General features: G+C 40.5%; 1 protein-coding gene across 3 annotated transcripts in view; it reads left to right on the top strand.

The window, feature by feature from the left end:
• Positions 1-23,304, top strand: part of LOC139107245 (adhesion G protein-coupled receptor E3) — a 63,095-nt gene extending 39,791 nt beyond the window's left edge. For 2 of the 3 annotated variants that reach the window (XM_070664682.1, XM_070664684.1), the window contains 4 exons: positions 14,316-14,575; positions 17,361-17,462; positions 17,939-18,125; positions 19,498-20,105. In XM_070664682.1, coding sequence (XP_070520783.1) covers positions 14,316-14,575; positions 17,361-17,462; positions 17,939-18,125; positions 19,498-19,704 — 756 coding nt within the window. In that variant the 3' untranslated portion in view covers positions 19,705-20,105. Of the gene's footprint in view, positions 1-14,315; positions 14,576-17,360; positions 17,463-17,938; positions 18,126-19,497; positions 20,106-20,292 lie in introns of those variants that run through there. The other variant, XM_070664683.1, reaches the window with a different exon arrangement.
• The last annotated feature ends 2,720 nt before the right edge of the window (positions 23,305-26,024 follow it).

Raw genomic sequence — 26,024 nt, 5'->3', positions numbered from 1 at the left:
GTCTTATGGTTCATGGGAACAATCCTACGGAGATTTGTTCGAAGATAACGGAGAAAACGCCGGGGTGAAATCTGACTTGAGCGACACGGGACCCGGGCGCGTCCCGACGCCCCGAAACTTTGCGTCGCCTGTCCTGGACACGTGGAAATCGAAATGCAACTATATACCGACGTTAAGGTAACTCGCGTCCCGCCTGGAATCCGAGTTCTCTCTTATGGGAGATCATCAATTTGAATTAGCTCAATAACTCCATCGACGTATCTGGTTAGAGTACAACTTTTTGGGAAAGAAGAGGAGGCAAAATATATTACGAAGAGCACTCGCGCGGTAAACAAACGCGACAAACTTTTTTTTTTTAACATTAATTTTTTTTTTTTTTTCCTTTTTTTTACTTACATCTTGCAAAGTAATAATCATCCAGTTTCAATCATCTTTAAATTACGTCACTTTACATGGCACCTAAATTAGTATTTGGTAATCATATTACTATTCGATTAAATGTCAAAGAAACGAAAAGAAATTAAAAAAGAGAAAGAGAAAGCCGTCGCGAGATAAGTTTCACAAAAGTTTTTTCGTCTCCTTCGCTACCAGGGGAGAACCTCCGTTCTGAGACTACGTAAAAAGACTAACGGGGGATCCTCGTCGGTTCCATTGAGTGGTTTTTAATTAAGCGCGAAAATGGTCGAGAGACAAAGCGGCGGCAACTTACGAACGGTAATGGAGCTCTTAGATCAGCTCGCTCTTCCCGGCGCCGACCGAAATAAAATTACCGATCAGAATGGGAAATCAATCACGCAACCCTTCTCCCCGCGCGGTTCCTCTCGCACCTCTAGGAATTAAAGCGACGACCTGAATGTAAGTTTTGCCCTAAACTCCCGCCTAGCCCCCGTCGATCTTAGATAATGGCCCGCGAACATTGTGCGGATCCCGCCGCATAATTTATGGTAACACGAATTTCTCCCTCGGCGACGAACACACCCTCTGTGACTGCGATTCTTTTAACCTTATTAAATACCATTGTCCCATTTTTGAAACTGCGCTCAAGGCTCTCTGAAATTTTATGAATTCTAAGAAAAATGGAAGGTTAAAGTGCCCGGAATCGCTCTTAAAGACATTTTCGCGAGCTTCAAAGCTTCTCCTTGTGCCCTCGATCGCGCTTGTTTTTTTTTCTTTTCCTCCCTACGAAATAATTTATTCCGATAAACACATTTACATTTATAAATGTTTAATGGTTTAGTTAATCCGCGGTATTCGCGAAACTGCTTATTATTCTTGCGCAAAACAAAGCCTCGCTTTGTTGCATTGTACAACGTGGGTGCGCTTTCTCATCGACGCGACGTGTCAGGGGCGCGAAACGTAGCCTTGTTATCCGTCGGTTATCGATTACACTGAGCTTTGTTGCCAGGGATTTTTAACAATAAGGGTCCGTCGGCGCGCCTGCATTTTAACGATTGGTCGTCCGACACCGCCGTATGCATATCACGAGTCCACGGAAAAAAAATGAGGGAGAGAAAAACAAACTGCGTTGTAAAATGTAACTGCGATTATGCGGGCGATTTAAAGAGCGCGTCTGCATTTTTACCGCGCGATAAAATGCTGTGGAGAGTCTCTCGATTAATTAAAAATTTTAATCCGCAAAGATATAAATGGTTCCCCAAATTTATCCAAATGAATCGCCATCCCGCTTGCGTGAACAGCCCATCGGTAAGATTTGCGACCGTTGAAATTTACCGTTCGCCCCTATTTGCTTTTCGATTCGGCGGCCGCGTCAGAACGCCTTTGCCGCGTTTTTATTTTGAAGGCAAACACACATCGAGTTACTGAAAGTGCTCCGGCTGACGAAAAAATTTCAATCGCAAGCAAATCGGCTCAAAGCGACGTCGGAATAATTGGTCGCGGTTTTGCAGGCCGCGTCGCAATTGGCGCGGCGTAAATAAAACTCATCCCTGCTATCTGTGATATTTTTTTTCTTCTTCTTTTTTCAAACTCGCCGTTTTTGCGATAGCGGCATCTGAAATTCGCGCCCACCGCGAACCGCTTTTTCCCCGTCGCGTTTCTCATCGTTTACCGTAAAAATGCACGATACGAAATTGTACCGAAAATCCGCATTGCAGCAGACGTGCTTCTAAATTCGCGAGTTTTTACGAATTAATGAAGATGTCAAGGATTTTTTCCCTCCGTTTCGCGTATCACTGCGCTGTTATAAAAATAGACAACGACGTGTCTTCAACTTTTTCATAAATCCCGTAGATAATAAAGATATCAATCTATCTCTTATTAATAATTATTATCGTTAAATTTATACAGACGACCTGCAAACAATAAAATGCACGCGCAACGCGTATTTGTAGCCATGTATTAAAATTTTACTCCGCTGATTTACGACTATGCGGGTCACGGATCTTAGATTTATCACCAGCTAAGAAAACAGACAACCGTTCATCCGAATAGCATTCCGGATAATGTTGCGCGTATATGGTGCATTATAACGACGACAAAATTCACTTCAAGGGCTAGAATCCAATAAATATAAGCTCAAGATAGCTCTACTAGCAGTAGCACGCATTTCGTATATGGCACATTTAAATACTTGGGACACTTGATAGTTTCCAAAGCTGTCTTGAGAAATGACGATGGGATCGAATGAGAGAGCTCGGATTTCCGATTAAATCTACTTCTGGAAGTGAGTTCCAGACATGTGTCGCTGCGGATACACCCTATACGTGTTCGCACACGATCTCGCATGTTCGAGTACTACCTTGGTGGTGCGCGGAGGTTTCTTGCTTCGTTTCATCGTAACGACCGCTTTTACGGCGACTTACATTCTTGCACGGTCACGTTCCGCCTGCAAGACGGTTCACGAGACGTTCCGCTCTCCTTCATCGGAACTTGCCCATCTCTTTTTCTTTATTACACCCTCCAACGATCGCACCGGTGCACCGAGTGCGCCGGCTAGTTAACGCGACGGCTAATTAATGTGGCGTCGCAGAAGCGCCTCGTCCCTATATTAGTTTTTATAACTACGCTTTTGAAGTTTCTCATAATTTCGGAGAAGGGTGTCTCACGGAAAATTATATCGTGTATTCTCTTGTAAAGTAAATATAGTATGTTAAGTACCTTATAAAAATTGTATGAAATATATAACGTTATCTTGTGCGCAACTCGGGATGAAATTTACGGGAAAGTGTATAGATAACGTGAACTAAGAAATGTCGCCGTATATTTTGCAAATATTTCAAAGGGACCTTCTGCTTCCTCGACAGTAATTTTTTTATTGGTTTTTTTTTTTTTTTATTTCGTACGTCACGTTGGGATAAATATTCACTTTCGGGGGGAAAAGCGAATTACTGGTACAAAGGTCCGCGACATATTTACAAAACGATCTCGTCTGCGACGAAAAGTTCGTTTGCATTGAAATCTCATTTTATGGCCGTCAGCAACGTGACAAAAAAATTCATTCGCACGATATTGTCGCGAAAACGTTTGTCAAAGGTGACGCAGGAATGCAAAAGGATACCTTTTAACAGACTGAAAATACGGAGCTCTTGTCAACGGACAAGGAAATTGATATTACACTAGATATTTAAAGCTACGGATATTTGGGCTGAAAATAATCGGGCTCTTTACAATGCAACTAATTAATTTGATAATTTTCCTCGACACTTTGAGTGAGAAATTAATATTTTTATTATTTACATTATTAATTAAGCTTCAATGGCCAGGGTACCCTATATAGCTTTCTGTTTATTGCCCTTTGCGTAAATAACGAAGAAGCGATGCGCTACTTCACCGTTTCTTGAGGGACTTGAGGCGCCCTGCATCGTAGGGAGAAATAATCGCTTGAGCCGACGACCTTTATCGAGAACATCACGTTTTTTAACCACCGCCGTCGTCGATGATTCAGCTCGTGCGGAAGCACGTGCTCGCCGGTAATTAATCGATAATTAATAGATGAGGGCTCATTTGCTCTTACACACTCGCCGCCCCGTTTAGGTTCTGGTCGTGACGGACGAGACGACGGCCCTTTAATTAGCAGATGACTTCATCGAGAGGATATTTTTACGTCCGCAAATCAATTTATCCCTGTACGAAGGTATATCGGTAACTGTGCCACGCTATTAATCGCCTCGTTTAGTTGCTCCCGACTATCTTCTCATCTTCTTGGGGAGATTTAGTAGAACGCCGCGGCTCGATATTTGATCTCACTTTCGATTCGATGCTCGAATTATGCTCAACAATTTTCTTAGCGCGGTATAATTAATATTGTATATTAAAATAAGCAACGCGAGCTCGAACGTAGGAGAAAAAAAAATTTTTTTTTCTTTGAAGAAGAACGTTGGTTTATCGTTAATATTAATAATTATATATTTTTCTATACAATTTTGCATTAATTATTAAATATTTTTTATGCGTCACTGATTCGAGATAATTCGGAAATTTGTCAGCGGATATTTTAAAGCTAAATGAATAACACATAATCAATTCTAGATCGGAGCTTTATTATTTTCCCGGCTGTTACAGCGTCTAGCGAATAATTTGCTTGCTGCAGAATGTGTTTCCATCGAATATAGTTTTCGCGAGCAATCGCGGTTTACGCGCAATCCATAATTCAAGAATTATTCACTTGCCGATAAACTCTAACTCGTCGATAGGGGTTTTACTCCTGAAATTGCTTTGTCCTCGACATGCGGATCGAGAGTTTCGCGGACATGACGGCGATGGTCGGGCCGATAATGTGAATTAATTAATACACCGCGATCCACGGGTCATCCAGTTGCGAGCACTGCTTTTAACGGACAAGTTAATTGCTTCATTAAGAGAAGCTCGGTTTCTCCTTCCGCTTCTCTCTTTCTCGCTCGCTCTCTCTCCCTCTTTCTCTCGCGGCAATTCTGGGACGCACGAGTTTCCTTTTTCCAGCATCTACTTCCGTTTTATCTGATCAAACGCAATGACGGACGAACGAAACCGCTAATTATCAATCGACATATCCCGTTACGCAATATCTGCGTCTCGCATTTCTGATATGGCCTCGCGAGATTGTCACATTATCACCTGTATCGCATAATATATGATCCGTTCGGTCACCGCGTTAGGTTCGACTGCGATAAAAACGTTTTAAGCTAAAGATATTTTAATGTTAATAAATTCGTGCATAATTCGCGAGAAATTGCAATAAATATATGCGGGATTACATCTAAATATTATATTGAATACAATATTTTATTAACACGCGTGTATAATAATAATTTTGCTTTGCAAATGTGGAAATTAATTTCTTTATTATTTATACACACGTCGATAAATGTTGCAGGTAACGTTCAACATAATTTCCTATAATAAATTAGCTTGGTAATTATATTTATGAATACTCCGCTTTGTAATTAAATCGTGTTCGATAGAGACACGTCGTTCGTAAGAACTGCAGCGAGCAGTCGCGATAAATTCTTTTCCTTATTAAGGAATTATTTCGGTCGTTGTAAACGCCGGACCGCTTCGCGTATCTCATGCAAAAGGATCGCCGTGCATTAGCATCTATCTCGGATAAACTTATATTAAAAAGTTTCCCAAAGCGGGAACAGCGGTAACGTAAATTTGCCCATCGCATAGAGAAACTTTATTCTTTCGCGTATATACGTGACTGTTTACGAGAGTTCAAAAATGAAGGTCGTATTTAATTCCGGGCTGCTGAAATTTTTCACTTTACGCGAAAGTTACGAGGCACAACATGCCCGCGACTCGGTTGAGAAATTCGACGAATGCGAATTGATTTCCGAGGCTGATGATCACGGGGAACGTAAACCTAGGACTTTTTCACTATAAAGAAACCCCGTACACCGGGTCAAAATGTAATTAAACTTTTTGTACTTCTTCAATAATGGCGTAGGGCGAAAAGAAATTGCTAAGCTCGAAGCTTAATTGAATCGGGAATCCTGAATAATCGGCAGACTCCGTGCGATTATGAAAACTTTCGACGGAATTCGCGGACGTTGTCGCCAAGTTTGTACGATGCAATCAGTTCTGCTTGCGTTACTAAAAGAGGGAGTAGGTACGGCGTGTACGTTAAAAGCAATGTGAGAACGCAGTTGAGCTCTCGAGAATATTAATGTATTTAATCAAAAATTAATAATTTAAATTTGATAATTGATTTTGAAATAAGCCACGACTGATTTCGATCGCGGACAGCGCCCTTTTGTCTTTTTACCTTTTTCTTCTTTTTATTTTTTTTATTTTTTTTTACGGCAGAGTTCCGAGTTACGCGTTTGACACGCTTTATTGATTTAGCTATCCGCTAATGTGAGCACATCGCGGTAGAATCGTGGGTGTTCTTTTTTTCCGCAAAGTGTATGTGTGTATCACATGTTCTCTCGGCACACGTTTTATTATCCCCGCGGAATATTCATACTTTCCACGCTCTCGTTTATTCTCGCTGTATTTATCCGGGACGGTTTTCCCCCCTCCCCCTTTTTTTTTGGTTTAAAAATTCGCAAATACATCTCGTCGTGGAAATTATTCTTTTGATTCGGTAGACCGATTTTTACGCCTTTCGCTTTTTTTTTTTTTTTTTTTTTTTTACCGAATCGATTATTGATATTTTAACCACGTTAACGGCTTTCAGAATGTTCACTATTCTGAAATTTAGATCAGTGGTTAACACGCAGTGTTTTTCAGTTATTCGGCGAGGCTAAAATATTTTACAGTCACGTGGAAAGCCTGTTTTATCCTTGCCGTTGTTTCGACAAGAATTTTTCATTTATACAAAAATCTCTGTATTACTTTGTATTACGTTTCTCCTCTTTTAATACTTCTAATAATTGAAGAATATTACATAAAAAAAACTTTCTCTTCGTGCAGTAAAATCTTGAAGAAATCTCACATTACGAACGGAATGCTTCCTTTCCGAGGGTATCTTTCCGGAAAGAGAAAGAAAAAAAAAAGAGAAAAAGAAATAAGAAAGAAGTAAAACTGCATCTTTGTAGAAAAACTTCTAAGAGCCAATACAACGTATTTTCTTTTTCAATTTCTGAAAAAGCTCCGTTCTAGATTCTACATTTTTCTTTTTTTTTACCGTGAGTTTTTTCGGGAGTCGGTTCATACATGGACTTAGGGAGCAAAATTGGAAACTCCGGGTGGTAATCAAGCGTGTCCGAGGGCGACTCGGCGCGACTGTTTTTCCGACGTTTCTTACCGCACGTGTTCGCCTCCACGAGTAACTACGATCAAGTAAACTCTCGCATCCCGACGGTATAATGAATCACGACGGTGGACCGGCGTAATCCGCGGCATCGATCGAAAAATTATTTATGACCGCGCGAACGAACTTAATAACCAGCGACGGTGACATTGGTATAAAAAAGTCCGAGTCCAGGAGATCTCATTAATCTTTTGCCGCCGTTTTATATCACGCAGTTTTTTATTTGCGCGCAAATACACGCCGGAGAATCTTCTTTCTTTCCTTATCGCAAAGCTAACGCCGCGCCGCGTAGTATTTAAATTCCCCGTCGCGATGTTTAAACTTTGCGAATTAAAGTCTTACATTAACGCTGAATATTCGACCGTGAGAGGTCTTTTTTAATTAAAAAAGTGTTTATCCATTCCTGAAAGCTGAATATATTTTTTCCTTTAAATAAAATAACTAAATTTATTTTCGCGTCGTAAGAACGCTGACGTTTTGGTTTGACGATGGATTTTTTTGGCATTTCTCCGCGGACAGGGAACGACGTTGCGACGCGAGTTAGATTTTCGAACGCCTTCGTTTACGGGAGTTGTTACACGAGCGTGTCGTCAGATTTATTTATATTCGAAACTCTTATTACCCAGCATCTTTTAATCCAACCGAAACCGTTAATTCTTATTAAACGCACACGTAGACGCATACACGGGCAGCAAGATAGCTGCACCAGAGGAAAAACTAATTTGTTTCGAGCAAATACTGAGAGCGCTGTAATACGGTAATTTGTGCAACCCCCTGAGGATGAGCGAAGAATTACGAGACGAAAAGAGTGCATGAGCGAAAAAACAAAGACCGTTGAATGGCGCAATTAACCGTCCGACGGTGCTATTACACGGTTATTAAACGATGCGAATAATATTTTTATAACGAAGGAGCTCTATGCCGCGTCACCATAAATTTCTGACGTATAATTACGATGCAATAATTTTTAATACGGTGATTTATGCTGCTGAATAAAAATTGAATGTACTTACAGTTTTGTTGCTTGCTTTTGGTAACCGGCAAGGGAAAAAGTTTTTTTTTTTTTTTATTTGTTCAAATTTCACGCGGTTCGTTTATTGGTACGTATTCTCTCGAGAGGAACGTAATGTCTCGTCCGTCTCACAAAATCGCTTTAACAAGCTTCGCTGCGAAAACATAATACGCACGCGAGAGGAAACGGTCTCGGATACTTTTCGTATGTGAGATACGCGTGTCTCGAAGCATTTTGCGTAAGGGAGGGCAAAAAAAGTAAGTGGAGGGTGAAACGATATTTTGCGGTTTTTGTCGCGAGGGACAAAGAAGAAATCCTTGTATTTTTCCGCCCAACGTGCTCCCGTATATTCACCTAATGGCCTTCAGATACACGTGTATAATAGATGAGTGCTTGTTTTGGCTGTTGAATTCTCTGTCGCCGTAACTCGAAGGCTCTCATATTTTTATCGATCAGTGCAACTCGAGCCGCGAAAGTAAGTTCTATAAATATACGCACGAAGTGGAATAAATCGAAAATATAAATATAATATCGTGCATGTCGTTATGATAAAAAAAAAAGTAGATTATATTAATTTTAAGATGTCAAAAGTATCTTCTTTCTTATGTGCGGTTACATTTTTTTTTTTTATTTATCTTTTAGGGTTTTATATTTTCTTTACTTATATTTTTTTTATTTTGTCTGTTGAAATCAATTGCAACGATTCACCGTACAATTTTTACAATTGCGTACGATGTTTCATACAACTGAGATCGAACCGCATTATACAAAAATGTTATCGACTCACCAGTTGCGATGATACTGTAACATACAAGTAAAACATACGTTATAGAGACGTCCAAAGATATATCTATTAAAAAAAAAAGACCTAGAGATTTAATTGTTCCGATGTCACTCGACAATCGCTGCTACTCGAAAGGCTCTCCCTGTCGGTGGAAATAATCTAGCTGTTAAAGCTCTGTAAATGAAACCGGACCTCTCGCGATTTGAAAAATATCGCGTGCTGGATCCTCGGGAAGCAGTGACGCTCGGCTTGCAAGGCGGCTTACATTTTCGATATTAACCTCGCTGTAATCCTCGTCGGAAGAGACATGGCTTAAATCGATCGCGTATATATCTGCCTGCATCCCGTCGAGATTGAGATCGTTGCCCGATGAAAAGTCCTCTCGCGGAAAGGGCGCCTCCCTTTTATCCCATGCTTTATCTGCGAATACGGAAAATTGAAGATTCAGAGATAGTAATTTATTTTCTTACAGCTGTGAGATCGGTTGAAAATTCTACTGTATTTTTTTTTCTTTCTTTTTTTTTTTTATTCTTTTCTTTCAGTCGCTGCGATCGAAAAAGGTGAAACTCGGACATTTTTCAAATTTAAATCCTAAGCTCCTCCTTCTCGATCCTTATGAATTTTTCATAATCTTCGTATTTTTATGTAGTTTTTTTTATTGTGCTTTTGATCTCTTTCTGAATTAATAGTTATTGTCAAATTGATGATAAGCGGTAGGATCGTATTTCATATTCTTACGTGTTTTACATTTTTTGCATAAATTTTCGGGAAGATTATTTTTTTTTTTTTTTATATATAAATGGAAAATGCCACGAGCTAACACTTGGTTTAAAATTGCGTCCAATTTTAAACGAAAGAATTCGGGAATTTGAAAACCGTTTGGTGATATCGTTTTACCCGGCTTTAATAAATAAGCAACTCGTGTAGTGAAATAAAAACTTCGCCAATTACGATTGCGACGAAACGGCAAAACGACACTCGCGGGAATGTTCCTGTTGAAATCTCACGGTAATTCTACATATTAGATAAAGTATCCCGAAACGATCGCTATTCCTCGAATTTGTACGAATCGTTTGATCAATTTACCGCAAACGTTTTTTTTTATTTTTAAATAAAAGTATATGAAAGCACGGCTTTTCAAATTACGAACGATTCAAAATGAAATAACTCGCAAATTACTTGAAAACATAAAAATAAAGCAAGGAAAAAATATATATAATAAATATTTTATTTTAGTTTTAGTTCATTAAGTTTTAGTTTAGTTTATTAATAAAAATTGATAAATATGTATATATAGTAATTTAAAAAAAGCTTACTTTTGCAATCTTTCGACTAACAAATTTTTTATTAATATATTTATTTAAAAATAAAAATTATATTTAATAATAGAATAATTTTACTTTTAAATTTTATGATATTTCTAATGATAAATATGGTTGATTCGATTATATTTATAATTATAAAGTAACTACATTTTTTTTAATGTCGTAAATAGTAAAATAATAAAATAGAAAGTACATCAATGTAATATAATGTACAAATACAAACGCGCATTTAGCTCATATCCATAGGTAGCTTTCCGAAGTCTCTGAGAGGAATCGATTTCGTTGACGGCGAAATCAAATCTCGACGTCCAACATTCTACGTGGCTCTTAGACACGAGGATAATCCAAAGCTTATTCACGTACTGAAAGGCGACTAAGATGAGCTTTCGCGCGTCTTTTGATCGTTTCTTTTACTTTCTCACGCGTAACACAGCTTCGAGTAAGTTAGAAATTTTTCCTTTTCCCCTCTCAAAAAAAAAAAAAATCTCTAGACCGCTGTGCACTATTTTTACAAAATTTTATTCGTTTGATCAAATGGGGATTTCAATGGAAAACCCAGTCTATCTCGATTTTAACGGATACACAAATTCGTCGAAAGCGACGGTGATTTCCGTGGAAAGAGAAAAGAATAGTTTCGCTGGTGGAAGGTACAAATAGAATACGCTGACCGTGGAATTGTAAAATAGGAAAAAAGACTGGCATTGCTATTTTATCACATCTCAAAGAGTTCAATGTTGCAAGCTCCAATATCTGCAACCGTAGTTCTTGAAATTTACATTAATGGTCGCGAGATTTAAAAGAAATATATCCCTCGTTAATTTATTACTTTATTTAACACAATGTGATTAAATCGCAAAAACATTTGTATGTAATCGTCTTGTGTCGAAACTGATTTTATGAATTTAATATACTTAAAAAAGAAAAACAAGAAAACAAAACAAAAAAATTGCCACGGGGTAAATTTGTATGGTAAAATTTTTTTCCCCGCGGGAACATTCGTTTGATAGGTCTTTCTTCTGTAATAAATAAAAAATATTTTTGTACAAAAATTGTTTTTTGCAGAAATACAGCCGCGCCACGTGCACTTGCGCCAAGTTTTTTTTATTTTTTGAGAAAGTGATATTTTACTTGCATGTTTCATGCCGCGAACATGACTCTACGCTCGTGTTACATCGTTGTCGCAGTCCGCGTCTCTGATTTAACCCGATACCGTTGCCGGTCGTGAAATTTAAGTCTCTTTTCATCATTAACCTCATTAGCAGAATCCGCCAAGACCCGACGTTACCGGCGTCCGCAATAAAACATTATTATTCTTAACTACGAGACGGCTGCGAGTCGTGGTGCGCCCGCGCGTATATCGGTCCGACTGAAAATAAGTTCCTCCACTTGGCGGCGGCGGCGACGACTATTGGAATCGCGCGCGGTCGACATTTCGAAAATTATTTCCACCGACATTTCCGACAATATCGCGACCGCAGCCGCGTTAAACGAGGTCCGGCCCCGTCGACGTTTCATGCCGACAATAATAGAAATCGCCACAGCGAACGTTCCATTACGCGCGAGAATTTATTTCACCGTGGATCGTATTGTCGCAAGAATTGGTTCGTCATACCGCGACTTGTCGATATTACCGGGCTGATATTGCATATCGCCATATGGAATTACGACAACAACGATAACGGTGCGCGTGCCGAAACGCGCTTCGGAGCTACTTCCTTCGGAATTGTATCTGTTGCGGAATAATCCTCGAGGACTGGCACGGGAGTTTATTGAATTCCGAAGCGAAAATTCGGTCGAATAAGAATGTTGTTCGACAGCCCGGCGAAATAACTTGAAACTTTACGTCGCGGTGAGTCTCGTGCCATGAATTCGCGTTATAACGAAATTCCTGAAGAGAGAGTTCTCGTATATCGAGATCCGGGGAGACGAAGATAAACCACGTTATTACTTCACCGCGGTGCTCCTCATCGAAAGCACTAATTTCGTAATTTGATTTCACTTCCATAGTTGAATTCAATCGCTCGCGCATACGCGAGGAAAATTAAATTTCATAATTCCATGTGGAAAGTATTCTTCACTCGCGGGTTGAAACTCTGATGGAATAACAATCAGCCGACAAGTCGTCGAGAAAGAAAAACAAAAAAAAAAAATCGTGCTGATACAAAACTTTGTTCAGCTAATAGCGCATCAATTTTATCTCTGACGTTAATTAAAATTCTTTTCTCTTTTCGCGCGTAGACAACGAGCGATGCCGCGCGGCGCGCGGTCGAGTTACGGAAATGTATTCGGCGATTCAATCTGAATGAGATGAAAACGGGACGACGACGGGGGAGATTTAATGGCGCGCAAGAATCGCGGAGGAGTTTTGTTTGAAGATGTGTGTCCATGTAAAACCTGTCCTCTGACGTAAACCGTTGGCTCGCCCGATGCAATTTCGCTTTGCGGACCCCGGCCCTTTGTGTCCCGGCGTGAGCCGCGAATTCCAGAAAGGCATCCGCGCGCACCCTCCAATTTATTTCCGCTTCCGTTTCGATGCGCAAGCACGTATCCTTCCGCACGACTGTTACGACCGTGTATCGGCGAGAGAGAAGCGACGTATGCAACGCGGTATATCGTTTACAGCGAGAAAGTCCGCGACGGATTCTCTTTCAGCGTCACGTTGCACACGTTACAGCAAATCGCCCACGTAGTTGATTTGTCAAAGACATCGACGACGTGCACGTGCATGCATATACGCCGAGGCTTTAGAGAGAGAGAGAGAGAGAGAGAGAGAGAATGAGACTTGTGTGTCGGCTTATTTAAATTAAACGAGAAAGCGGAACGCTACAATAGTCTGCTGCGCGACGATCTCAACCGTTTATTTCGAAGTACACATCTCGAATGTTTCCATTTACGAAACGTTATTTCGGATTTTAAGTTTTAATGCGGGAAATCTGTCAGAAGTTTGAAATTCAATATTTATGAAAAGTAAACGAAAGTAATATACTACGGATCGCACGAAAAAAATTCTTTTCTTTCTTATTTTATTTCAATTTATACTTTTTTTTTTTTTTTTAATTTTTAATTGACCAGATTTATTTCGAAGAAATCACATTTCGCGCTATAATTGTTTTCATTTCCGTAACAGGCCCACGCTTTGACCTGAATTATTGTTGAATAACAATTGTAATTGTCAAGCGTTCAAATTGGTTGCGATAACATGCTGGCCATTATTATAGCGTATATTACAACAACGCTAAACTGATTACGTGATATCGATAGAAGTTTATTCTGAGCCGGATTTCACGGTATGCGTGCCGCGTAATACGTAACCGTTGCGGCAAATTATTTCGGTCGCGAAGTACAACGAGGAAATTAAGGGCTTTCATACATCATTACTGCACAATAATATTAATGCCACGCTATTTACCCAATGCGAGCTGTTCTATAAATTAGCGAATCAACGGGCGCTGGTTAACGTCGTTGTTGATCGATTATTTCGCAATATATCGCGCGCGAGATTATCGGCCCGGCATTGTGGGATTTTCCGCGTGAATAATTCGCCGAATAATACGTCCGCAGTCGCGTAAGCCGCGCATTTAGGCTAGCTGTCCCGAATTACTCATACTCGCCGTTCATCATGGAGCAAATTGACGGTGACGTTCACTCGCGCTGGAAAATATTACCGGCTCCACGGTACGTGCACAATTCACGAGCCCAACCGCGGCTAGAATTCGAAAACGATAGTCGTAGCCATTAACGGTAATGCGTGAAGACTTTTCGTCACAATTTTCCAATCGCGCCATTACAGAGCTTTTCTATATTTTACACTTTACGCAGCTTTTCGTCGCGAGCGGATCGCAGATTATTTTTCTAAATCAAAGTCAGGACTCCGGTCGAGTCCCGAGTTATTATGAGACGTGAAGGTCACCGTTTACGTCACGGGGAACGTTGACTTTCACGCCGGAGATAATGGACCTGCCGTCGGGCATCGAGTACAATGTTTGCCATTTAATTTTGCAGGATTCGGAGCTCTGCATCTCGCTCGGTTTAAGCCTGCAGTATCTCCGGGTGTCGGTGGTCTGTTGGTTGGCGGCGATGTGCCACCACCTGTACGCCACCGTGGCGTCCCTGCCACGTCGCGACGATCCCCCAGCGTACATAAAATACAGCTTGTTCGCTTGGGGCGCACCGTTGATCAGTCTCGCCCTGGCGACTTTCCTGCAGAGCTATGAGAATCACGATTTCTGGGACGTCGTCGACCTCACTCCCTTCAACTGCTGGTAAGACTTGAGTTATTGTTAATAAGCCATAAAATCTGAAAGGTTCTCGCGATCCGAGATCTTTTTAATTGTCCGCGCGACTTGGACGGTTTATTTCTTAATTAAAAATAAGAATACAAAAATGAGAAAAGGTTTAATAAGAACGGATGGACGATATATCATCGGGAATTTACCCGTGAAGTAAATGAAAAGAAATATTAAAAATCGAACAAGAAATTTTATTATAATTTTATAATATTTTATATGATCTTTTAATATGAATTTTTATATTATTTTAATATTATTGAATTATCCGCTGCGCGGAGCAACTTCTCATGTAATATGACTTTCTATTATTTTAATTAATATTTTTTAATTTGACGAAGAAAAAAAAAAATTTTTGTTTCGTTAACCGTCACGTTTTACGTTCATGTATTTAATTCGGAGAGTGATTTGTCAGTTGATTCCATCTGCTTCTTGGTCAAATGAGAATCGTTCTCTCTGTTACTGCGAAAATTACCAGGCATTTGCGTCTCTGTCTCTGTCTCTCTCTCTCCCTCTCTGCATAAGCGTGAGTTAATTCAGCTCTCTGTTCTTAATATGCGCATTCCGCGTCGTGCCCGCGTTCCGCTGTCGCGACCCACTTTACTCGTCGGGGGTTGCCGGCGACGATGTAGAGAGAAACGAACACACGCGCGTGGTAACGATAACGGAGAAGCTTCGGTTCTTCCAAGCCGCAAAGGATTCCCTCCACCGGAAAGAGCGAACGAAGTCCTTTTTCCACGCTCGAACTCGTCGCGATATTGGACGGGGAACGAACGGAAACGTCGCGGCTCGTCGGAAATGTTCTCCGGAGGAACGCTGTATATACAGCGCACTTATTATTTATTTATTTCCAGATTCTTCCGCCGGTCGTATTCCATGTTTCTTTATCATCTTCGAGTCCTTTCCACCTGCCTCTACTACGTCACTTAAATTTATTTAACGAGTTTAACTGATGGTAAACTTGTAACGTGATTGTTAATCCCGTCAGTTTACACCGAGATTATCGCGCCGCACTTCTTGTCCACGCGTCTTTTTTTTTATTTTACTTATATATAAACTAACAAGAGCCGCAGATGCCGGTGCGTAAATATTAAATGCAGAAACAATTACTTTACGCAATGCCAGGCTTTGTTTCAATTTGTATCCTCTTCGTAATAACTTCGCTATCAATCGCTGCGTCTCTTTACCGGAATCCGCCGTCGTCAAGGTCTCCGTGTAAGTCAATCAGATTTCGAGAAAGCAGTATCCTTTCTGACAATTTCGCTCGGTCGCAGCGAGAGAGAAAGAGAGAGAGACGCCGTGGAATGGTCAAAATGGTAATGAGAGAGGTAAGGAAGACGAATGTTACTCTTGCAAATTTGAATGTAATATAAAACACTTTGCGTTGTCCCACGCAAAGTGGAAAAGACTCCAGTGCCTTTTCGAACCGGATAATTGCGTCGAAACGGCGTTCTCGCTATTTTTCAAAGTCAAATATTTGATAAAAATGCGTACGTCGTGTATCATATACGCGATAGTCGCGAGATATTGTACTCCTCAGATCTCCGTGACCAAGTAATATATTCCGAGCTACTTGTTACTTACTCTGGAATATTAAATGTAATATTAAATTTTTTTTCTTATATCATGCAAGCGCGGGTTATTAAAAAAATAATTTTTCTCTGGAAAAAATTTATTTGTGTGGGCGCGTTTAACTTTCAAGATTTATTCGCGTGTTTTTCCCTATTTTTCCTCTTCCCTTCGTCATAATTCGAGATCGTTGGCGCAGGTATTAAGGATCTAATCTGGCTTTTAATCTCCCGGCGATTTCCGAAAAGAAGCTGGCGAGATCATAACGAGATCAATAATGGCACTCGTAATAATTTCAGTTTTACGTAACAATTCCATTGTTATGAGTACTAAAGGGAAATAAAGTAGATTAAACCTTCGCGGAGTAAAAAAGTATTAGTATTTCAATGTAGCTTCGTGCCATAGAAGTTTAAATTAAAAGTGAAAAAATTATAAAAAAAAAAAAATAAAATTTATAAAAGAAAAAGGAATGTTAAAAATAATCTGAATTTTCGAGTTCCAAGTTGTTCGCGTTTTGGTTTATTTTTCTTTTGTCGTTTATGTTAAAATGATTTACATTGTCGCGCTTGAATCGCGTGGATTTTATTTTATATTTAAATTCTTGTGTTTTCCGCGACGATTTCAATTCGGAAGTCCTCGAGGGATGAGGTGTTTTTATTTGGCCGACATCTCGTCTCGTCTGCTTGTGAATATCCGAGATGCAATCGAAGGAAATAAACGGTGGGAAATATTTCTTTCGATGGGACGTATGTAAAAATCGAGCTGCCGACGTGTGCAAAGTAGACGAGCGCCGAAAATCGGTATTCGATAACGCTTTCCGATAAAAACTCGCACGTTTTGTAGACGCTCGCTCTTCGACCCGACCAATCTGTTCACGGCCGAGAAAGCGACAGGATTTCGGGTATTCCTTTCGAGTCTTTCCGCGACTTGTTGTGAGACTTAATAAACGAGAGGTAATAAATATTACCGTCACCTCTCGCGGCGTTCCTCCGCTTTTATGAAAGCTGCGAGCGCCGAATTGAATTTTTATGCGACGGAGAATACCTTCGGCTATTTATATTTTTCAGACGTTATTATTTAATGGAAATTTTATCGTCGAATTGATTATGAAAATAAATTAAAATTAGGGAAATGAATATGATTTATTTACAAATTGTTAATTTTGGTAATTTTTTTTTTTTATTAATTCTAGGTTTTTGGGAACCACAGCGACAGTTTACGCGTACGGCCTGCAAGTCGTCCTGCTACTTTTAATTTCCGGTTACTACCTCATCAAGGCAGCAATCGTGTCAAGGTATAAATTTTTTTTTCTATTACGATCGTGTTACGATACGGACATCTTATTGCGATCGTGTCGAAATATAGACAGTTTTATTACGATCGAGTTAAGATATGACAAATCTTTTATCACCATCAGACATCAGGATCTCACATTAATTCAGTAAATGATTAGATCGTTTAAGAAATTGTTTATTTGTTCGCGACCTTCGACACCCTACATAAAACACGTAGTAAAATTCTAAACTATCCGTTAATTCACCAGTCTACATTGCAGCTTCATTGCAATCGCGCGTTTCTTTACGCGTAAAACCAGCGGATTGTACACGAGTTTATTACTCCTCGAGCGACTCGTGCAGTTTCGTCCTCGTAATTTCAAAACTTTGCTCTTCCCGAATCTACTATCGCGGCCCGAAAGTTCCGCGTGGTTCCGCTCCCCCCGGTCGTGGATTACGTCACACGTTGCATAAGTCGCGTTTGTATACCACGCAGGTACACGTGCAGCATGCAGCTCGAGATAAAGCAACGTGAGAAGATGAAGAGGAGGCGGGCGTTGCAGCTGATGCTTTTCCTGAAAGTCAGCCTGATCGTCGGCCTGGTAGCAGGCTGCGGGGTCGTGTCCAGGGTCTGGAAAATTCCCTTCCTGTGGGCGGTATTCTGCACGGGCCATTCTCTCCAGGTATGTAGAACAAAGATACGCTGCGCGCAAAAAGCACGCGCGAGCCATTTCGCGCCGTGCACATAAGCGAGATAGGCGGCGGTGGAAAAAGGCTCGCTGTCGGAAGATTCACCGAAGTGCCATTTCCCTCCCGGCCTCGTTTTCCCTAACGACGCGCTGTACGACCGTAATATTTTCATCGTCATTTCGATGGATTATGACGGTATATTACGAGAATGTGGGCGCGCATTACGAGGCTGACGTTGAGAGATGAGAAATCGTTAACTCCGCGAGAGTGACTCGATTTCGTCACGTTCTAATATTTTTTTTTTTTTTTTTTTAATCCTCTAGTTTGCGAGCTAAATATCCTACATTCCTGCATATTGTATAATTTTTGAGTTACTACATTACACCGCGAGATCATTTTTCGAACCATTATTTAATTTGTTATTCGAGCCATTATTCGGAATTATTATGTGCGCGCGGTCCGTCACGTGGGCCATTATTCGGAGCGTTATTCAGGCCGCACTCTCTTCCTATCGCTCGATCACAATTTGTCTCAAGCGAAATTTGAAATTTAATTTGATTTCTTGCAAATGCAAATATGCGAGTTATTATGCGGCTCGGTATTCGCCGTCGATGGCGACGATATTACACCGACTTCATTTCGAGCATTGAGAGATCGAGCACTCGGCGACGTTCAGCATCGCGGCGCGCATAAAGAAGCGAAAGGGCAAACGCAGGAACGTGCGGAATCCCTTGCCCTCGTCTTTTTCCCAGCGAGTTCCCGGTAAAACTTCTCGTCCTTGGTGCGTTCGATCTTGCGTCAAGCGTAAACGGCTTTTCACCGTGTTTCTATCTCCCTTTCTACACGGAGCGTCTCCATATTTCTTCCTGCGAGCCAAGTTTGCCGTGTCGAGTGTTCTTCAACGGCGGAAGCTTTTCGCGATCGACGAATCTCGAAGTGGTGGAAGACCTGCCGATCTCTTTTCTCACTTTACTCGGTCTGCGTTCAATTGCACCCTCTCATCCTGTCGTGTTCGTCTTTCCTTCCGTTTCTTCTTCAGTTTCCACCTTTTATCGTATCAGGAATTTGGAACAGTCGCAATTTTCCAAAGTGCAGACTTTTCGGGGGTTTTTTTTTCTCTTAAAACAATTATTTATTTTATATTTTTAATATTCCATATATATATATATTGTTTTTTATAGAAACGAGAATTTGGAGGAATATTTTTTTATTTTTTGAAATGCATATTACAAGTATCTGTACTTTTTTTTTTTTATTAATTTAAGCTGTTTCTTAGATTTAGATCAGATGTTTCTTTACTGTGTGTGTGTGTGTTTGTGTTGGTTCGATGATTGTTAGATTATACATGATGATGTTGTTGTGCAGGGATCAGCAGTAGCACTTTCCGTTGCGTGTAACTGCAGGGTTCTGAAAGTCTACGCCAGAAAATCGCACAAGCAGCCGGAACATCAGGTAAAACCATCGAGAGCTTCGTTTATTCCAGAACCAATCCTTCGATTAAATTCCTTCCTCGATAGTTCGATCGCCGCTGCCTTCTTTGCACTTACGATGCAATCGTTTCGTACGTTGTGAAAAAATTGAGTTTGACGAGTAATCGATTGGCTTTTATCAATTTCAATTGTAGTTTTAGTTTCGTTTTTCTTTTCTTTTTGTACTCGATTACGGCTCCAAAACTTTCGATTTTCTTTTAATGTCTTCGAAACTATCGCATTTCTTCAATAACGCAATTTGTTTTTTGGTTATCGAGAGAGATCTTCCAGCGGAAATTATTTAATCGGGTTGATTGCGGTGCGTCCTCGTTTTCTAGGTCAGACGGAATTAAATCGGCGTACCTTCTGCTCCTTATTTCAGTTATCCAATCCTGTGTCTCGACTTATCGAGATATCCAGATATATTTATCGCATCGACGTTTGATTTTTAACAGACCTTCTAATTTTTCTCTTCTTTATTAAAAAAAAAAAAAAAAAAAAAAATTATTCAATAATAAATATCTTTGATTAAAAGAATTTATTAATATTATCAATTGAAATTAATATCTAGCTTTCCGATAGTTAGATTTGTTCTTGTTTTCCTTCCTATTTGTGGTTCTAGACAAGTTTTTAGTTTGCCTAGGCAGGATAAATTTTCGATACAGCGTGCGACCTGATGTTAACGTTACAGATTGCAAAATCGAGCAGTAGCATGCAGCTGCTCGCACCTGCCCCGGATCCGGTCTAGGTGATCCCACGGTGATCTCTGGCACGAAATGGACAAGAGCGAAGAGGAAAAGCAATGAGGTGGCGGCAGCTGGGGTCCCTCTTTGTCTTTCTCTGCGAGCCATAACTATTTTTACATTGAAAATGTGCTGACATCTCTCCCTTAACTTTCCCGTTTTCTCTCTGCGACCAGAAATTTCCTCCATGACGTGCGATTTCAGTTTCAGCCCCGATAGTTTCAGCCATCCCTCTCAAGGTGATATCGTTTTGTTGTTTGAAATAGACGGAGAGCTTTCAGAGAGCTTGTAATTTGTGGAAATTGTAGTGGAAAAGATAGGAAAATTCACGGAAGTACGTTCTCGATCGATGATTATTATATATCGACTTGTTGAAATATTCTTAGTTGTTTTATGTGATTTATGATAATTATTGTAACGAAAGATTACATATCCGATATAATTCTTGCCGGTCATTAAACCTGGCTTGGATCGCTATTGTCCTGCGAGGCTCGAAAGGGCTGAATATTCGAGTCCCTTTTCCATGTTCAACCTTCACTAATTCACTCGTCGACGTAATTATTATTAATCGCGTTCTATATGAGGTTTGCATAAACGATAGGTACTAATTCTGACGATTCATTATTCATTGCGCTTCGTAATAAATTTCGACGAACTCTCGAACAATAAATTATCATTATTGTGTTTAACGTTAGTTTTTTTTTTTGTTTTTTTTTTAAATAAAGGTAAATTGTTAAGAATGTTAAGAACTTTGTTAAGAACTTGGAGGATCAACTGTAGTTCACTAAAGTGGATTGCTCTTCGGACGCCAAGTTATTAATTATTTTCGTGTATGCTCGATTATTAATTGGTCGGCAAGGAAGGCGTGATTAGATGCCATTCAGAGGGAAGAAACGATGGCGTTCGACTGCTTTCCTCGCTCGCGAAATGGGAGCAATAGGTATCGATACATCACCAACACCACAGCACGCCACGGTGGTTTCGGTTCACATTCGCAACGCGAAGGCGGAGGAGAGCCAGGTCCTTCGATCGATCGATCACCGGAGTTAAAGGGGGCCCTCCTGAACGCGAAAGGACATGGGAGTCCGAAGTAAATCGCGTAAACGACTAACGGCACTATCGGGATCCTCCATTCACCTTCACCGAAACGCACTTCAACCCCTCGGTGATCTTTACAAATTCAATTACGGCGTGCTACGTCGCTTCCGCGCCTACGGCATTCATCGCCGTGAGAAAATCGCGCTAACGACCGTCCATCCCGCGCGCACGTCGCTCGCCCCAGTTTCAGACGCCGGAGAAATTGATATGGTGCCATGCAATTTTTCCTGTTGCGCATTAAAATTCTAACGCGGAGCGCCGGAAGACCGGATTAATCCCCCTCGCGCGGAACAATCCCGGCGTATCTGGGTCGCGCCTCGAAAGAAAAATAATTTCGCGCTCATTTGTACTCTATTCGTGTTTATCGGAAATTCGCGATATTTAGAAATTCGCCCAAAGAGCCTTTTATTAAATTAAAATTGAGAAACACGGAGTCTCCTCAGATGGGAAATGGAGATCCACGGGGGAAAGGGGATGGGTGTGCGGGAACGGCGTGGTATATTTCAAGATCGCGAAGTCGAAGCCTTTCAAGCGAATCTACGCACGGGAAATAATTAGTTGGCGATTAGTCGTCACTTACGGAATTATAGTATAAAATACTATAATTATAGTACAGGTTAAAAATTTTTTTTTTTTCTTAAATAAAATAAAAATGGTTTTGAATTATTTTATTTAATTCAATTGAATTCTTTATAAATTGGTCAAAACCGATTCTTAAATAAATGGTTTCAATTTTTTTTTTTCCGATTCTTATATGTATATCATAATTGTATCGAGATATTAATAATCCCTATCTATACATATACGTGTCGCGTAAACATATCAAGACGTGTGTCCTCCGTCGTGGATGGTCCATCGATCGCTCAATCGTGACGTCGCGCAAACCCAGTCAAGATTCCGCATACGCAGGCTTGTTCGTATTATCCTCTGTCGACGTCGCGGCATCGGGCGCATCCTGCGAGCGGTGCCGACCAATCGACTAATGGAATTTGACGTGCGTTGGGAGACGCGCCAATATCGATTCTCTCTCATCCGGAGTGTGTTCCGTGTGCGTGCAAGTTCGTGTGTTTGGGAATATGCGGCTTTGCGTGCATCCGCGCGATCGCGCGTTCGCGGTAGGTTTCGCGGCCTGCATCTCTCCCCTGCCCCGACGCAATTAACACCTGGCGATAATTCGGGCGCGACTCTGCATTAATACCTGTGTAATCGCAGAGCGTGCGGAAGCATGTAATCACGGCGAAATAAATATTTTGAGACTTAAAGAAAAAGAGTAAGTGAGAAGAGGCTGCCGTCGGACTTATCCCTAATTTTCATTATTGATTATCTCTTCTTCTTTCTTTTAAAAGGCGCCGACGAGCGATAACTTGGCCGAATCTTTCGCGAGTGTCGATTTCTTTTACAGCACGAGAGCGCGGAAGAATGGGCACGTTCGGCAATTATTTCTCCTTTATTACTCCGCAAGATTTAGGAAAGAGGATTTTATTGCATCGGTAAAGATTTGTTCCTCTCGCAAGTCTAATATATCTGTCCGCCTCTCGGAGGGTGTCCCGGACGTTCTCGCGTCTCTTTTATACAGGGTGTCCCAGGGTTGGCGTGACAACGCTCGTGGAGTGTTAGATCTCGGTAAATTAAATATAAAAGTTCTATACCATTTTACGTTTTTTTAAAGTATAATCGAGATATAAATTTAAAAAAATTTATAAAGTACAGCGTATGAGTTCCACGCTCTAAAAGAAAATAGCACAGCCTACTCAATCACGCATGGGCCAAAAATTGTTTCTATAGCGGCAAGACAGCCGGCTCGGTACATTTACAATCGAGCGTCGGCCCATGCGTGTTAGAGTAGGCTGTGCTATTTTCTACTAGAGCGTGGAACTTATTCGCTGTATTTTATTAATTTTAAAAAATTTATATCTCGATTATACTTTAAAAAAACGTAAAATGGTATAGAACTTTTATGTTTAATTTACCGAGATCTAACACTCCACGAGCGTTGTCACACCAACCCTGGGACACTCTATATAAATAGTTCCAATTTCTTTTTCTCAATTCAATGGTCCGACTTTATTTTTAAATCAAATAAAATTTAGTTTTGGGTTAAAAATTTTTTTTTTTCTTAAATTAAATAAAAATGGTTTTAAATTATTTCATTTAATTGAATTAAATTTTTTATAAATTGTTCAAAACCGATTCATAAATATGTACAGCGTATTTAACGCGATATGCATATCACATTGGGGGATGATTGCAACGTATTACCTGTCGTGCGTTTGTCGGTACTTGCGCTCTACGCTGGAGCGTGAAATCTTCATTAATGTCGAAACCGTATCAAATTGTCTCTCGCATTATAACGTTGTTAAGTAACACCTTATGTAATTGCCGAGGATGATAGGAAACGTGCGATTCGAGTCTCGTGATATCGGTCACGCCAAATCGACGAATGCGCGTGGTACTGGGATAAAAAATTAATCGTAATCAGTTCTCTAAAATTAACCACGCTTAGGATGAGCCGGGTTCGGCAATTTTGTTAAAAGTTAATTGTTCATTTAAATTCACGCCTTCCTTGCCGGCCAATTAATAATCGAGCATACACGAAAATAATTAATAACTTGGCGTCCGAAGAGCAATCCGCTTTAGTGAACTACAGTTAATCCTCCAAGTTCTTAACATCATTTTCAAAACTTCGCAAAGTTAAAGTTTATAATTCCGCCGTCTTACTCAAGAAATTTCGTTTTTCTTTACAATTTACCTTTATTAAAAAAATTACCTTGTTACCGCATTAACTACTTAATTGTACTTTTAATATATACAGATAGTAGTTGTGTCCGGTATTAGGTGCTGTCCGTCGCTAGGGGAACTCCCCCTATCTGTTCCAAAAGGCTTCACTTACTTTAATTATTTTGTTTTTTCTTCTTTTTTTTTTTTTTTTGAACATTAAGAACCACGACGTACCCATTTCATTCTGTTCGCGGCGTCCGGAGATGGACGTGTCTTTAATGCAGTATCTCCCGAGCTTTCCTCCTTGACTATTGCGTCCGAGGTAATGCAATTTTCACAGCACAGTTGTAGAGAAAAACCCATTAATCTGTGGATATCAGCTCGTTTTATGCGAACGAAAAACTACATTTTTTTTTTTTTTTTTTTTGCAATTTTGAAAATAAAGTAATAAAAATTTGTTCCGTTATAAAAATAACGCCGGTTGCTCGACAATAATATTTTTCAACAGAATTGGAAAGTATTGAGAGAACACGGTACGAAATGTTGTATAAAAAAAAAAAAAAAATTATTCTTAAATATTTTATCGTGATTTAACGTTAATCATTCGCGAGAAGCGTTTGAAGGTCCCACGCCGGACGACTTTATAATTATTAATTTTGTATTTAGCGGAACTTCTTCGAACTTTAGTCACTCAATAATAATTTACCGAAGCCCCCATTTATCTTCCTTTGTTCAGCGCGATTGGAAATGCGTCCAGTGTTCCACGAACATCATTTATAAGTCACGATAAACCGATGAAAGACTTTCCGATTCCAGTAAAGAAAAAAAAAATTTATGTTAGTGCCCATCTGGCGAGGAAAAGTTGGTGAGTGGCTATCAGAGCGGGTCCGTTTCAATAGCGTCTTTTTCGCTCGAGCAGCATGCAGAGAACACGCGGGAGTGTCGACTATTGTGCTGAAACTCCCCGATTACTTATATATACGGTGTCGTAAAGGACGACGTATTCTCTTTAACGACCCCGCATTAAGTCTTGAGAGTCCGTTAACGAATCCCGTTGTCGGCCCGAGCATCCTTGGCGCAACAATAGCCAACTTGGCCTGGAATATCTTTTCCTCTGTCTCCGGCAAAAAGAGACACGGTTGAAATTCTTTAATTAACTCCCCTCCCGGAGAACGTTTCCTTGCGCGGGATTACGAATTCAGGGGATAAGCCCAGCTTGCGCGTAATTATACGGAGTTAATTAAGGAGAAATTAGCACCGAAAAAAGAATGGACAGCGCGTTATCAAGCTTTTTTCCCCTGGCCCTCTGAGAAAATTAATATCGAGAACGGTGGAATAACATTAAGATCACGGCCCGTCTGGATTACGCAGATAGTCGTTATCGCGTTATTTTTCTTTTTCTTTTCCGGAATAAAACGCACTCGAACAGGGCTCGTTGTCAAATCGCGCGAGCGTGTTGCAGCCAAAGGGCGGGCTGAACACGGACGCACTTGGTCGCGTCGCGGACCGTCGGCCGATCATTCCCGATAATTAAATGTCAGGTCTGTTTGGGGGAGAGAAATGACACGGACGAGCCGCACTTCCACTCGCTCGAAAGGCACTAAACGAGTCGTCCGTACCATATTCCGCATTTCGGAAAATCGATAGCGTAAACGAAGAGTGCCCGAGTACAAGCATTAATCCTCCTACACCCCCGGGTATTGTAGGACGTTATCGCGTTATTTTCATTACTTTATTTTCAAAATTGTCAAAGAAAAAAAAAACAATGTAGTTTTTCGTTCGCATAAAACGAGCTGGTTTTTGCCGCGTATTAATTAAGTGACAAGCGTAATAATCGGCCAAGTTCGCAACTTCCGCGTGTCTT

This window comes from Cardiocondyla obscurior, linkage group LG12 (assembly GCF_019399895.1).
Source record: "Cardiocondyla obscurior isolate alpha-2009 linkage group LG12, Cobs3.1, whole genome shotgun sequence".
NCBI classification, from domain to species: Eukaryota; Metazoa; Arthropoda; class Insecta; order Hymenoptera; family Formicidae; genus Cardiocondyla; species Cardiocondyla obscurior.
The sequence above is the reverse complement of the archived record's forward strand: the minus strand, read 5'-3'. Positions and strand labels throughout refer to the sequence as shown.